The sequence below is a fragment of the Salmo salar genome, chromosome 03, assembly GCF_965601325.2.
Source record: "Salmo salar chromosome 03, fSalSal1, whole genome shotgun sequence".
Taxonomy (NCBI): Eukaryota; Metazoa; Chordata; class Actinopteri; order Salmoniformes; family Salmonidae; genus Salmo; species Salmo salar.
In genome coordinates this window covers 65,740,545-65,753,644 of record NC_138293.1, presented here as the reverse complement: position 1 = coordinate 65,753,644, position 13,100 = coordinate 65,740,545, and the positions used below count along the sequence as shown (strand labels likewise).

The following is a 13,100-nucleotide window of genomic DNA, read 5'->3' as shown; positions in this document are numbered from 1 at the left end:
TCACATACAAACACAACAAATGTATGCACAATGTACTCACTATAGTTGCTATGGATGAAAGTGTCTTCTAAGTGGCATAGATATATTCGTATTATAGATTACAAGGACATATATCTTACTGGTAGGGAGTACAGCAGGATCCCAAGGAACAAGAGCACAAGCAGGAGGACTATCAAACCAATGAAGATCCATTTGAATCTGCGCCATATGATGAACTTCATGGTCTTGAATGGACTGGTGAACCAGAAGAAGGAAGTGTTGGGGCGACTGTATGGGGAGAGAAACAACAACAAAACACATTGCTTTAGGCGGTAGGTCTAGGCAAGCCCAGTCTGAAATGTAGACTCTTATTGGGTGCCATGTTGTTACTGAATGCTATAGCGCTATGTAGTTTGTATGTTAAAACATTCTACTTACAATGTACAAGCTACAATGTTATTGTCATAGGTGGTTGAAAGGTGACTTGTGGATGTTGTCTTACTTGGGAAAGTCTAGTTTGGGGTTCATGTTGGGTTCGTCCCGGCCCTTCCCAGCAGGCCTCTCTTCTACCGCCCTCTCTTCCACTATTTCCAGGGTCATCTCCACTTTCCCCTATGGGAACACAGAGACAGTCATAAACACTCCACAGACTTTGTCATCCATCTTCTATGTGATCTATAAACACATTTAGCCCTAAAGCTTGTGACTTCAGACATCCATTTCACGTCATTATGTTTATCAATACTGTGCAAAGGATCAAAGTGATTAAATACTGTCACCTATGAGCAGGCATTTCTGTTTATAAATTCATAATGACACCTGATCAACTATAAGAATTTATTTTGAGGAAATCTGTATTAACTTAATTTACATCTACATCTTAGTCTTATTCAGAGAGGCTTTCATTCATCTTAAGGTAGCTAGGTATGACAACCACATACCACAGTTACAGTAAATTCCCAAAGGGAAAGGTTGGTGTGTGTGCGTGTGTTCTGTCCACAGGGCCGGCCCTACCGATAATCAACATAAGCGGATGCTAGGTCGGTGTCAGGGTCTCAACTTACTGTTGAGAATTAAAATAGTAGAAAACACAAGGTGCAATTTTTATTTCTTTGGTAGTGTTCCTCCATTGATTTTGGGGGCACAAAGGTAGTCTAGCGGTTAAGCGAGTTGGGCCAGTATCCGAAAGGTCGCTGTTTCAAATACCAGAGCTGACTAGGCGAAAAATCTGACGTGCCCTTGAGCTGAGCTCCTGTAAGTCGCTCTGGTTAAAAACGTCTGCTAAATGACAATTTTGTTAGTCGCTCTCATCCAGGTATTGTATGAACATGGCATAAGTCATGGAACAATTTGTAGAACTGCAGTAAATTAGCTTTAAAACTGCAAAATATTCTCTCCGCCCCATGGCAGAATGTGTAGAATTTCAATATTTTCTGTATTCATGGCAAAATGGGAAAATTAACTTAGAATTTGCCATTTATTCTCTCAGTTTCACTACAACAGGACTTACACCCAGGATGTGCTTTCCATCCTGCTCGATCATACAGGGCCACCAGCCCCGCACAGACTTCTGGGAGAACAGAGAGTTGGGCGGTGGTTGTTTGGAAGGTGTGGAGCCTGTAACCCCTGGTAACATTTTCAGACTGCATTTCTCAGGGGTCTTGGCAGGGGGGATCAGATGAAGCAGGTCCAGCTCAACTGTGCCTGTGTCCCAAATACAACACAAACTGCATTAGCAATCCCTTTATATCACTGTTTCCTTCCCACATTTCCTATTCACCGTTATATGTTATGTACTGCAGACCTGGGTTGAAATAAGATTGGTTTTCAAATGCTGATGGATGTTTCTTGTTATTGTCTTCATGGACAATAAACATCAATTCATTCAATGAGTTAACCAGTCAGTCAGTCAGAATTTTGGAGACATCCGGTGATGAGAAAAAGAGAAACACTTAGTATCAGTTAGTTTAGCTCAGAGGAAATAAATGTATCTTACCCAGGTAATCATCCAGTGAGAATTTGTCATTGTCCCAAATCTGGACAATCAACTTTGGGGGGGTTCGAAACTCGGTTTGGTCCAGATTCCAAAAATGCTCCTGACAACAGACCAAACAAACACATTTGGATGTAAGTCTGGAGCTCAACATCTGCCCAACATATACGTTTCTGAAACTATTATTTACTGTCAAACTTTGACTTAAATTTGTCAAAATGCTTCAATTTAGGTCAAAACTGTAAAAGAGAATGTGTTAGCTCAGTCGGTAGGGCATGGCGCTTGCAACACCAGAATAGTGGGTTTGATTCCTGGTACCACCCATACATAAAATGTATGCACAACACACATGACTAAGTCACTTTGGATAAAAGTGTCTGCTAAATGGCGTATATCATTATCATAGTCAAATAAAGGCAATAAATCTCTTCAAACGCACCTTCCTGGAAACGAGGCACAATTGCTCTGCGGGCAGGTAGTCAAAGCCAAAGACGAATCGCCAGTTGAAGTTGCCGTCACCATCCAGGGATCTGTAATGGACGTCTGTCTTCTGCTTGTCCTGTTCCATACCAGGCATCCATCTGTAAATAAATATACGTTAAAATGACTAAAACCAAATCAAAGCAGTGTAGTAAATATAATGGACCTACATTCATATAGTTTCTTGACTGTTTCCAGCTCGCTAATAATCACCAAAATGAAAGCTAGAGCAGGGAGCATCAAAAATTCCCAAAACAATGGATAAAGCACTATTCTTTGCAAATTTTGACGGCGAGGAATTATAACAAATATTCAGTGCGTCCCTTCAGACCTCGTTGAACACCGAATGCGGCCTCCAAGGCAAAATGAGTTTGACACCACTGCTCTTGCGCCTATTTACTTGATCAACCATACATCATTATTTCTCTATCAATTCCCTGTTTACTGTATGCCACCGATCGAGTCGGCAATGGGGTACACTCTCATGCACTCTGCAATGAAAACATTTCAACATAATTATGAAGTCAAAGTTGGTTGTGTCTTTACTTGTGTGTATTTTTTTACATTTGTTTTGGACACCTAGCTTTTCCTGCTAGAACCAGCACCTAGATCTAAAGTAGATGGACAGCTGTGCACATGGTTTTCACTTCTTTTTTGCACACTTAAAATGTAGGGTTCACTACCCTTGCTTGATCAGCAATACAGTATGATCCGTATGAGTAGCCAATCACTCAATACTGTACCATTGAGTAGACAATCATGCTCTGCCGTACCCTTTGACGTAAATGTCACTCATGTTCTCTCCGGTGATGCTGGTCTCATCTAGTATGACATCAGTGGTGTTCCAGACGATAGCCCGCATGAAGTACCTGTTGAAAAATATCATACACTTAAAGGCGCAATCTATCATTTCAATAAACAGCCTAACACTGCCACTTTATTTGGTAAATGTAAAGGTATGAGGTGGGAATGTAACCACCAAATTCATAAGCAGAGCTGAGAATGCAAGAACTGACAGCCGGAGTGGATAGGAAGCTCACCTTGACTGACAGTTCTTTGAAACACCTATGTCAAGAAACTTGGACACAGTGAGCAGTGTTGCAGTGAGATCATCCAAGCAAATATGCTGATACACAAAGCAACTCAAACAGCATTGAAGTTGTATGCAACATCCAATCCTGTCATACATCACATCATGGTTTAACAAATTATTTGTTTTTCCAACTGTTTGGTTATTGTAACAGCATATATATATATATATATATATATATATATATATATATATATATATATATATATATATATATAAATAATGATACCTGTATAATTGAGTTAGCTAGCCAAGATGGAATTGTCAGCACTGATTTATCAAGCTAGCTATCTAGTTCCTCTTTCAGTTGAAACTGGACAGGGTGAGGTCTGGTTACACCTCATAGAATATATATATATACAGTACCTTCGGAAAGTATTCAGACCCCTTCACTTTTTGTTAGGTTACAACCTTATTCTAAAATTGATAATACCCCCAATACCACATAATGACAAACAATTTTTTGTTGTTGTTGAAGTTTTTGCTAATTTATTACAAATAAAAAACAGAAATATCATATTTACATAAGTATTCAGACCCTTTACTCAGTACTTTGTTGAAGCACCTTTGGCAGCAATTATAGCCTTGTGTCTTCTTGGGTATGAAGCTACAAGCTTGGCACACCTGTATTTGGGGAGTTTCTCACATTCTTCTCTGCAGATCCTCTCAAGCTCTGTCAGGTTGGATGGGGAGCATTGGTGCACAGCTATTTTCAGGTCTCTCCAGAGATGTTAGATCGGGTTCAAATCCGGGCTCTGGCTGGGCCACTCAAAGACATTCAGAGACTTGTCCCTCAGCCAATCCTGCATTGTCTTGGCTGTGTGCTTAGGCTCGTTGTCCTGTTGGAAGGTGAACCGTCGCTCAAGTCTGAAGTCCTGAGCGCTCTGGAACAGGTTTTGATCAAGGATCTCTCTGTACTTTACTCTGTTCATCTTTGCCTCAAACCTGACTTGTCTCTCAGTCAATGCCGCAGAAAAACATCCCCACAGCATGATGCTGCCACCACCAAGCTTCACCGTAGGGATGGTTCCAGGTTTCCTCCAGACGTGACGCTTGGCATTCAGGCCAAAGAGTTCAAACTTGGTTTCATCAGAACAGGGGATCTTGTTTTTCATGGTCTGAGAGTCTTTAGGTGCCTTTTGGCAAACTCCCAAACGGCTGTCATGTGCCTTTTACTGAGGATTGGCTTTGGCTGGCCACTCTACCATAAAAGCCTAATTGGTGGAGTGCTGCAGAGATGGTTGTCCAATCTCCACAGAGGAATGCTAGAGCTCTGTCAGAGTGACCACCTCCCTGACCAAGGCCCTTCTCCCCCGATTGCTCAGTTTGGCCAGGCGGCCAGCTCTAGGAAGAGTCTTGGTGGTTCCACTGTGTTCTTAGGGACCTTCAATGTTGCAGAAATGTTTTGGTACCCTTCCCCAGATCTGTCCCTCGACACAGTCCTGTCTCGGAGCTCTATGGACAATTCCTTGGACCTCAAGGCTTGGTTTTTGCTCTGACATGCACTGTCAACTGTAGGACCTTTATATAGACAGGTGTGTGCCTTTCCAAATCATATCCAATCATTTGAAGTTACCACAGGTGGACTCCAAATCTGGATGATCAATGGAAACAGGATGAAACTGAGCTCAATTTCAAGTCTCATAGCAAATGGTCAGAATACTTACGTAAATAAGGTATTTCTGTTTTTTTTTTATACATTTGCCCAAAAAATGTAATACCTGTTTTCGCTTTGTCATTATGGGGTATTGTGTGTAGATTGCTAAGGAAATATTTAAAAAAAAAATCAATTTTAGAACAAGGCTGTAGCGTAACAAAATGTGAAAAAAGCAAAGGGTCTGAATACTTTCTGAAGGCACCTTGACTGCGAGACCATGTTCATAAACCATGACTATCAATTATTAGGTGTGGACTCGAGTCACATGACTTGGACTCGAGTCAGACTCGAGTCACAAATATGATGACTTGCAACTCAACTTTGACTTTAACACCAATGACTCGTAACTTAACTTGGACTTGAGCATTTTGACTCGAACTGACTTGATACCCTCCCCAAGCCCAACTATTAAAAATTATGCTATAAAAAAAATGTGTGCAGCGCATCAACTCTTCATTTAACGGATTACAGTTTGAATCGGACAGCAGCCAATCAAATTGTGCCAGCTGAGAAAAAGTTGTGCGTGGCAGTGCAGAGGAACGTCGGCAGGTGAATTCAGATGAAGCCCTTGGAAAGATGATACCCCAAATTATTATTTTCAGATATAAAGACTACGCTGTATCAACAAAAAACGAATTGCAACTTCCAAAACATGCGGGAAGAAAATTACAGACGGAGACGCAACAACTTCCAAATTTGTTCGACATTTGAAGCTGCACAAAGAAGGGTAAGTAGTGGCTAATATAGCCGACAGCTATATAATTTCTAACTTTGCTAGTGTAGCATGTAGGTTAACGTAATGTTAAATCAATGAGCCTCCAGTCAGTCAGTACGGGAACGTGATCATTGCACCCAAGATTGAGCTACAACTGGCTAGGCAGTTCGTAGCCTAAATCCTGCCAGATGTTACTGCTGTTCCTAAAACCATTGACATACGTTAGCCTACTGTAACCACACACAGTGAGGATGTGTGTGTGTATGTGTTGAGGTTAGGCGATTGTTTACAAGCCTACATCACCTTATTGCGCCCCATAGATCCTCGATAGTCGATCGCTATGGGGTGGGGGATCTTTCTCATGGCTACCCATGTATTTCTATGAAAACATAAAGTTTATTTGGAAAGTAATAAATATATATATTTTTAAAAGCATGAATGATTTGTGTAAATGTAACATACTAACTATTACTCTTGTTAAAAATATGAAATGGTATTACATTTGGTGAAGAGCACATTATGACTTGTTTAGAACTCGAAACTCAAAGTTTAAGACTTGAGACTCGACTTGGGACTTGTCGGTCTTGACTTGAGACTTGACTCGGAATTGCCTGTCTTGACTTGGGACTTGACTTGGGACTTGAGTGCTAAGACTTGAGACTTACTTGTGACTTGTAAAACAATGACTTGGTCTAACCTCTGTTATCTCCTATTTGGCATGTCTCTTCTGTTGCAGTTCGCAGCAGCACTGACAGATGTGTTGACATGACAACTGCGTAGGAGTTTTGAACGACCCTTCCCCCTTTTTTTCCCATGCTGGCTGATGACCTAGCTAGCCATTAACTAGCTAACACCAGACACAAATGAAAGAGGAAACCTATAAGTAACTTTGCTATAGATGAATAGGGGAAAAAAGTAATTATATTTGCTGACACCCTGCAGTCAAATCTTGCCACCAATTGACTAGCTAGCTATGTAAACCGCTCCCCTCCGCAATGATGGTTACAAGGTGGTATTTATTTAAATTGGGTAACAGAATAAGACGTTACCATTGGTGTATTAAAAGGAGGTGAATAAAAATGTATGTGATGTCACATAAAGCCTCAATTAACCCTGCCTCCTGAGTTCAAGTTTTTAACACAGAGGAGGAAGCCAGTAAGTGTATGATCAAACTTCATCAATGTACCACTACCAGTCATTTGTCATACTTTGGTCATCCTACTTTGATCTGGTTTCATCCAAATATCATCAAATATGATAAAAAATATGATTTTGACTGTGCAGGTTCTTTATTTTTTAATGAATGTAATAAAGGCCCTCACTTCTTGGCTTGGCGTGGAGTAATGTGGCAGGGAGGTCCCAGTAAACCCAGGCTCTTGGGGAAGATGTCCACCCACATCTGAATCTTTCCCTAACGATGGGGAGAGTGAGAGCCAATACAATTGGTAAGTATTCCCTAGACCAGTCTTTCTCAAATCTCTCCTTGGGGAACCCCCAGAGCTAGCAAAGCTGATTCAACTTGTCAACTCAACATCAACATCAAGCCCTTACTACTTGAATCAGGTGTGCTAGTTCAGAGCTACAACAAAATGGTGAAACGCCCGGGGGTCCCCGAGGAGAGGTTAGAGAAGCACTGCTCTAGACAATGTCATGTTGTCACACAACAAACAAACACCTCATGTAGACATTTCTTCTTTTTTTCTTGGATAATGTGGCCTGATAATGCAGTACAATGTTTGGACGTTTCATGAGGGCAATAAGGAAACACTTTATAATAACTATAATAAACTATAAGCATTTCATTATTTCTAAATGCATTTTTTTTACATGCTTATAAACTTTATGAAGCACTTATAAACATTTACAATGGCTTACAATGAAGGCTATTAGAAAGTGTTATCAGGAAAAAGAGAATAAGGGACTAACCTGGGACAGTGTAGGTTGGTAAGTACTGTAGAGAGTCCTGGTTTCCACATGCTCTGGTACCAGACCCTGTTTACTGAGGACATGCAGGGCCATCCTCTCCCTGGCTGGACCCAGGTGCTGGTGGATGACTCTATTGGCCTCTAGCGACAGGACACACAACTCAGTCAGGAGACAGAAGTTTGGGTTGACGTTCAGATGACTAACACATTCACTATGTTGTGGTTTAAGTAAAATGCCAAATGCCACATGTATTTAAAAAAAAGTAATATTCTTTCTGCTTTATCTGTGGAACTCCCCTAATAGAACTGAATGTACCTCAGATGGTTGAATACTAACTTCTTGGACAAATCTCCCATTGAAATGGATGGTTTACAAGGAGGTCTAAAGTGATTTACACATCCCTCAAGTTATTAACACAACTCTTGCCTAGCTAACAACGTGTGGTTTGCTACTTAGTGGTTTTCTGTACCAAAGTCCAGCAGGCTGTAGTCTCTCCCCCCGAAGGAGAGAGTGCTGCCGTCAGCAGAGGTGCGGGGTGAAGGGATCCCTCTCAGTCTGGCCAGGTTCTCCAGGATCTGGGAGGGCTTCAGCTGATCCCTCCACTGGTTGGTCCCTGAGCTGTTTTGTAATGTTATATAATTATTATAACATATACTGCTCAAAAAAATAAAGGGAACACTTAAACAACACAATGTAACTCCAAGTCAATCACACTTCTGTGAAATCAAACTGTCCACTTAGGAAGCAACACTGATTGACAATAAATTTCACATGCTGTTGTGCAAATGGAATAGACAACAGGTGGAAATTATAGGCAATTAGCAAGACACCCCCAATAAAGGAGTGGTTCTGCAGGTGGTAACCACAGACCACTTCTCAGTTCCTATGCTTCCTGGCTGATGTTTTGGTCACTTTTGAATGCTGGCGGTGCTTTCACTCTAGTGGTAGCATGAGACGGAGTCTACAACCCACACAAGTGGCTCAGGTAGTGCAGCTCATCCAGGATGGCACATCAATGCAAGCTGTGGCAAGAAGGTTTGCTGTGTCTGTCAGCGTAGTGTCCAGAGCATGGAGGCGCTACCAGGAGACAGGCCAGTACATCAGGAGACGTGGAGGAGAAAGTAGGAGGGCAACAACCCAGCAGCAGGACCGCTACCTCCGCCTTTGTGCAAGGAGGAGCAGGAGGAGCACTGCCAGAGCCCTGAAAAATGACCTCCAGCAGGCCACAAATGTGCATGTGTCTGCTCAAACGGTCAGAAACAGACTCCATGAGGGTGGTATGAGGGCCCGATGTCCACAGGTGGGGGTTGTGCTTACAGCCCAACACCGTGCAGGACGTTTGGCATTTGCCAGAAAACACCAAGATTGGCAAATTCGCCACTGGCGCCCTGTGCTCTTCACAGATGAAAGCAGGTTCACACTGAGCACATGTGACAGACGTGACAGTCTGGAGACGCTGTGGAGAACGTTCTGCTGCCTGCAACATCCTCCAGCATGACCGGTTTGGCGGTGGGTCAGTCATGGTGTGGGGTGGCATTTCTTTGGGGGGCCGCACAGCCCTCCATGTGCTCGCCAGAGGTAGCCTGACTGCCATTAGGTACCGAGATGAGATCCTCAGACCCCTTGTGAGACCATATGCTGGTGCGGTTGGCCCTGGGTTCCTCCTAATGCAAGACAATGCTAGACCTCATGTGGCTGGAGTGTGTCAGCAGTTCCTGCAAGAGGAAGGCATTGATGCTATGGACTGGCCCGCCCGTTCCCCAGACCTGAATCCAATTGAGCACATCTGGGACATCATGTCTCGCTCCATCCACCAACGCCACGTTGCACCACAGACTTTCCAGGATTTGGCCACCTCATCAGGAGCATGCCCAGGCGTTGTAGGGAGGTCATACAGGCACGTGGAGGCCACACAGTCTACTGAGCCTCATTTTGACTTGTTTTAAGGACATTACATCAAAGTTGTATCAGCCTGTAGTGTGGTTTTCCACTTTAATTTTGAGTGTGACTCCAAATCCAGACCTCCATGGGTTGATAAATTGGATTTCCATTGATTATTTTTGTGTGATTTTGTTGTCAGCACATTCAACTATGTAAAGAAAAAAGTATTTAATAAGATTATTTCATTCATTCAGATCTAGGATGTGTTATTTTAGTGTTCCCTTTATTTTTTTGAGCAGTGTACAATACAATAGCATTCTCTAGTGGTGGCTGGATTATGCCAGAATAAAAGTTGAGCTGAACTGGGCAACTACAGGCAATTAAAAGGCATGAATCATAAATTCAACAGATCAGAGACACAGTGGGAAAGTTGGACTAAGAGACCTGTATAACTGACAGTCGTACAGACAGACAGACAGACAGTGTCACGCCTGCTCCCTCTCCCCCTCCCTGGCGCTCGAGGGCGTCAGGCTACCCGTCATCATACGCAACTGTTACCATCGTTACGTGCAGCTGCGGTCATCGGGCTCACCTGGACTACCTCACTTTGTTGATTCCCCCTACATATACACTACCGTTCAAAAGTTTGGAGTCACTTAGAAATGTCCTTGTTTTTGAAAGAAAAGCAATTTTTTGGTCTATTTAAATAACATCAAATGTTCAGAAATACAGTGTATGTCACGCCCTGACCTTAGAGGTCCCTTTTATTCTCTATTTGGTTAGGTCAGGGTGTGACTAGGGTGGGAAATCTATGTTTATATTTCTTTGTTGGCCTAGTATGGTTCCCAATCAGAGGCAGCTGTTTGTCGTTGTCTCTGATTGGGGATAATACTTAGGCAGCCCTTTTTCCCACCTGTGATTGTGGGATCTTGTTTGTGTGTAGTTGCTTTCTGCACTGCATGTAGCTTTACGTTCATTTTTTTGTATTTTGTTGTTTTTTCCCGGTGTCATTTTTAATTAAAAGTAAAATGTACGCCTACCACACTGCACCTTGGTCTCATTCCAACAATGAGCATAACAGTGTAGACATTGTTAATGTTGAAAATTACTATTGTAGCTTTTAATGGAATATCTACATAGGCGTACAGAGGCCCATTATCAGCAACCATCACTCCTGTGTTCCAATGGCATGTTGTGTTAGCTAATCCAAGGTTATCATTTTAAAAGGCTAATTGATCATTAGAAAACCCTTCTGCAATTATGGTAGCACAGCTGAAAACTGTTGTGCTGATTATAGAAGCAATAAAACTGGCCTTATTTAGACTAGTTGAGTATCTGGAGCAGCAGCATTTGTGGGTTCGATTACAGGCTCAAAATGGCCAGAAACAAATAACTTTTTTCTGAAACTCGTCAGTCTATTCTTGTTCTGAGAAATGAAGGCTATTCCATGCGAGAAATTACCAAGAAACTGAAGATATCGTACAATGCTGTGTACTACTCCCTCTACAGAACAGCGCAAACTGGCCCTAACCAGAATAGAAAGAGGAGTGGGAGGCACCGGTGCACAACTGAGCAAGAGGACAAGTACATTAGAGTGTCTAGTTTGAGAAACAGTGTGCACAGCGCGATATCAACCCAGAGCATATCTGACTGCTTTTTCTCTACCTCATCTCCGGATACCTACCGCAAGCTCTGAACCTTTACACCAGATCATCGCAGCTAGCTAGCTGTTATCCGAGTGGCTACTCCTGGCTAACGTCTCTGTCCCGAAGCAAGCACCCGTTAGCCTGGAGCTATCCTCGAGCTAGGCCCATCTCCCTGCTAGCTGTAGAGGTCCATCAGCCAATTCTTGGGCTACAATACCTATTTTGCCAATTGGCCTGGACCCTTTTACTGTCGACACAGAGCCTCACCCATCCATCATGAATGGTCTGTCGACATAACCATCTGAGGGGGTTTCAACAGGCTCTTCCGTTGCGACGTCCCCCGAAGGCCCATCTACTAGCCTGCTAGCCCTGGCCTGCTAGCTGTACCCTTATCCTACTCCGTCGCTGATCCTCTGGTGATGTAAAGGTTAACCCAGGCCATGCAGCCCTTAGCTCCACTCCCATTCCCCAGGCGCTCTCATTTGTTGACTTCTGTAACCATAAAAGCCTTGGTTTCATGCATGTTAACATTAGAAGCCTCCTCCCTAAGTTTGTTTTATTAACTGCTTTAGCACACTCCGCCAACCCAGATGTGCTAGCCGTGTCTGAATCCTGGCTTAGGAAGGCCACCCAAAATACTGAAATTTCCATCCCTAACTATAACATTTTCAGACAAAATAGAACTGCCAAAGGAGGCAGAGTTGTAATCTACTGCAAAGATCTACAATTCTCTCACCGTTGCTGCTTGTTAGAGACCCCCTTCAGCCCCCAGCTGTGCCCTGGACACCATATGTGAATTGATTGCCCCCCATCTATCTTCAGAGTTCGTACTGTTAGGTGACCTAAACTGGGACATGCTTAACACCCCGGCCGTCCTACAATCTAAGCTAGATGCCCTCAATCTCACACAAATTATCAAGGAACCTACCAGGTACAACCCTAAATCCATAACCATGGGCACCCTCTTAGATATCATCCTGACCAACTTGCCCTCTAAATACACCTCTGCTGTCTTCAACCAGGATCTCAGAAATCATTGCCTCATTGCCTGCGTGCATAATGGGTCCGCGGTCAAACGACCACCCCTCATCACTGTCAAAAGCTCCCTAAAACACTTCAGAGAGCAGGCCTTCCTAATCGACCCGGCCCGGGTATCATGGAAGGATATTGACCTCATCCCGTCAGTAGAGGATGCCTGGTTGCTCTTTAAAAGTGCTTTCCTCACCGTCTTAAATAAGCATGCCCCATTCAAAAAATGTAGACACTTGAACAGATATAGCCTGTGGTTCACCCCAGACCAGCACAAAAACATCCTGTGGCGTTCTGCATTAGTGTCGAATAGCCCCCGCAATATGCAACTTTTCAGGGAAGTCAGGAACCAATATACACAGTCAGTTCGGAAAGCTAAGGATAGCTTTTTCAAACAGAAATTTGCATCCTGTAGCACTAATTCCAAAAAGTTTTGGGACACTGTAAAGTCCATAGAGAATAAAAGCACCTCCTCCCAGCTGCCCACTGCACTGAGGATAGGAAACATTGTCACCACCGATAAATCTACGATAATGGATAATTTCAATAACTATTTTTCTATGGCTGGCCACGCTTTCCTCCTGGCTACCCCTACCCCGGCCAACATCTCAGCACCCCCTGCAGCAACTTGCCCAAGCCCCCCCCCCCCCCCCCCGAATCTTCTTCACCCAAATCCAGAGAGCTGATGTTCTGAAAGAGCTGCA

General features: G+C 43.2%; 1 protein-coding gene across 1 annotated transcript in view; it reads right to left on the bottom strand.

Annotated features, from left to right (window-relative positions):
* Positions 1–13,100, bottom strand: part of LOC106601099 (myoferlin) — a 66,260-nt gene that overhangs the window by 1,005 nt on the left and 52,155 nt on the right. The window contains exons 45-53 of the mRNA XM_014193023.3: positions 8,310–8,458; positions 7,841–7,980; positions 7,237–7,325; positions 3,226–3,321; positions 2,412–2,553; positions 1,976–2,075; positions 1,490–1,683; positions 482–591; positions 120–267 (exon numbers count right to left, since the gene is read on the bottom strand). Of these exons, the coding sequence (XP_014048498.2) occupies positions 120–267; positions 482–591; positions 1,490–1,683; positions 1,976–2,075; positions 2,412–2,553; positions 3,226–3,321; positions 7,237–7,325; positions 7,841–7,980; positions 8,310–8,458 (1,168 nt within the window). The remainder of the gene's footprint in view (positions 1–119; positions 268–481; positions 592–1,489; positions 1,684–1,975; positions 2,076–2,411; positions 2,554–3,225; positions 3,322–7,236; positions 7,326–7,840; positions 7,981–8,309; positions 8,459–13,100) is intronic.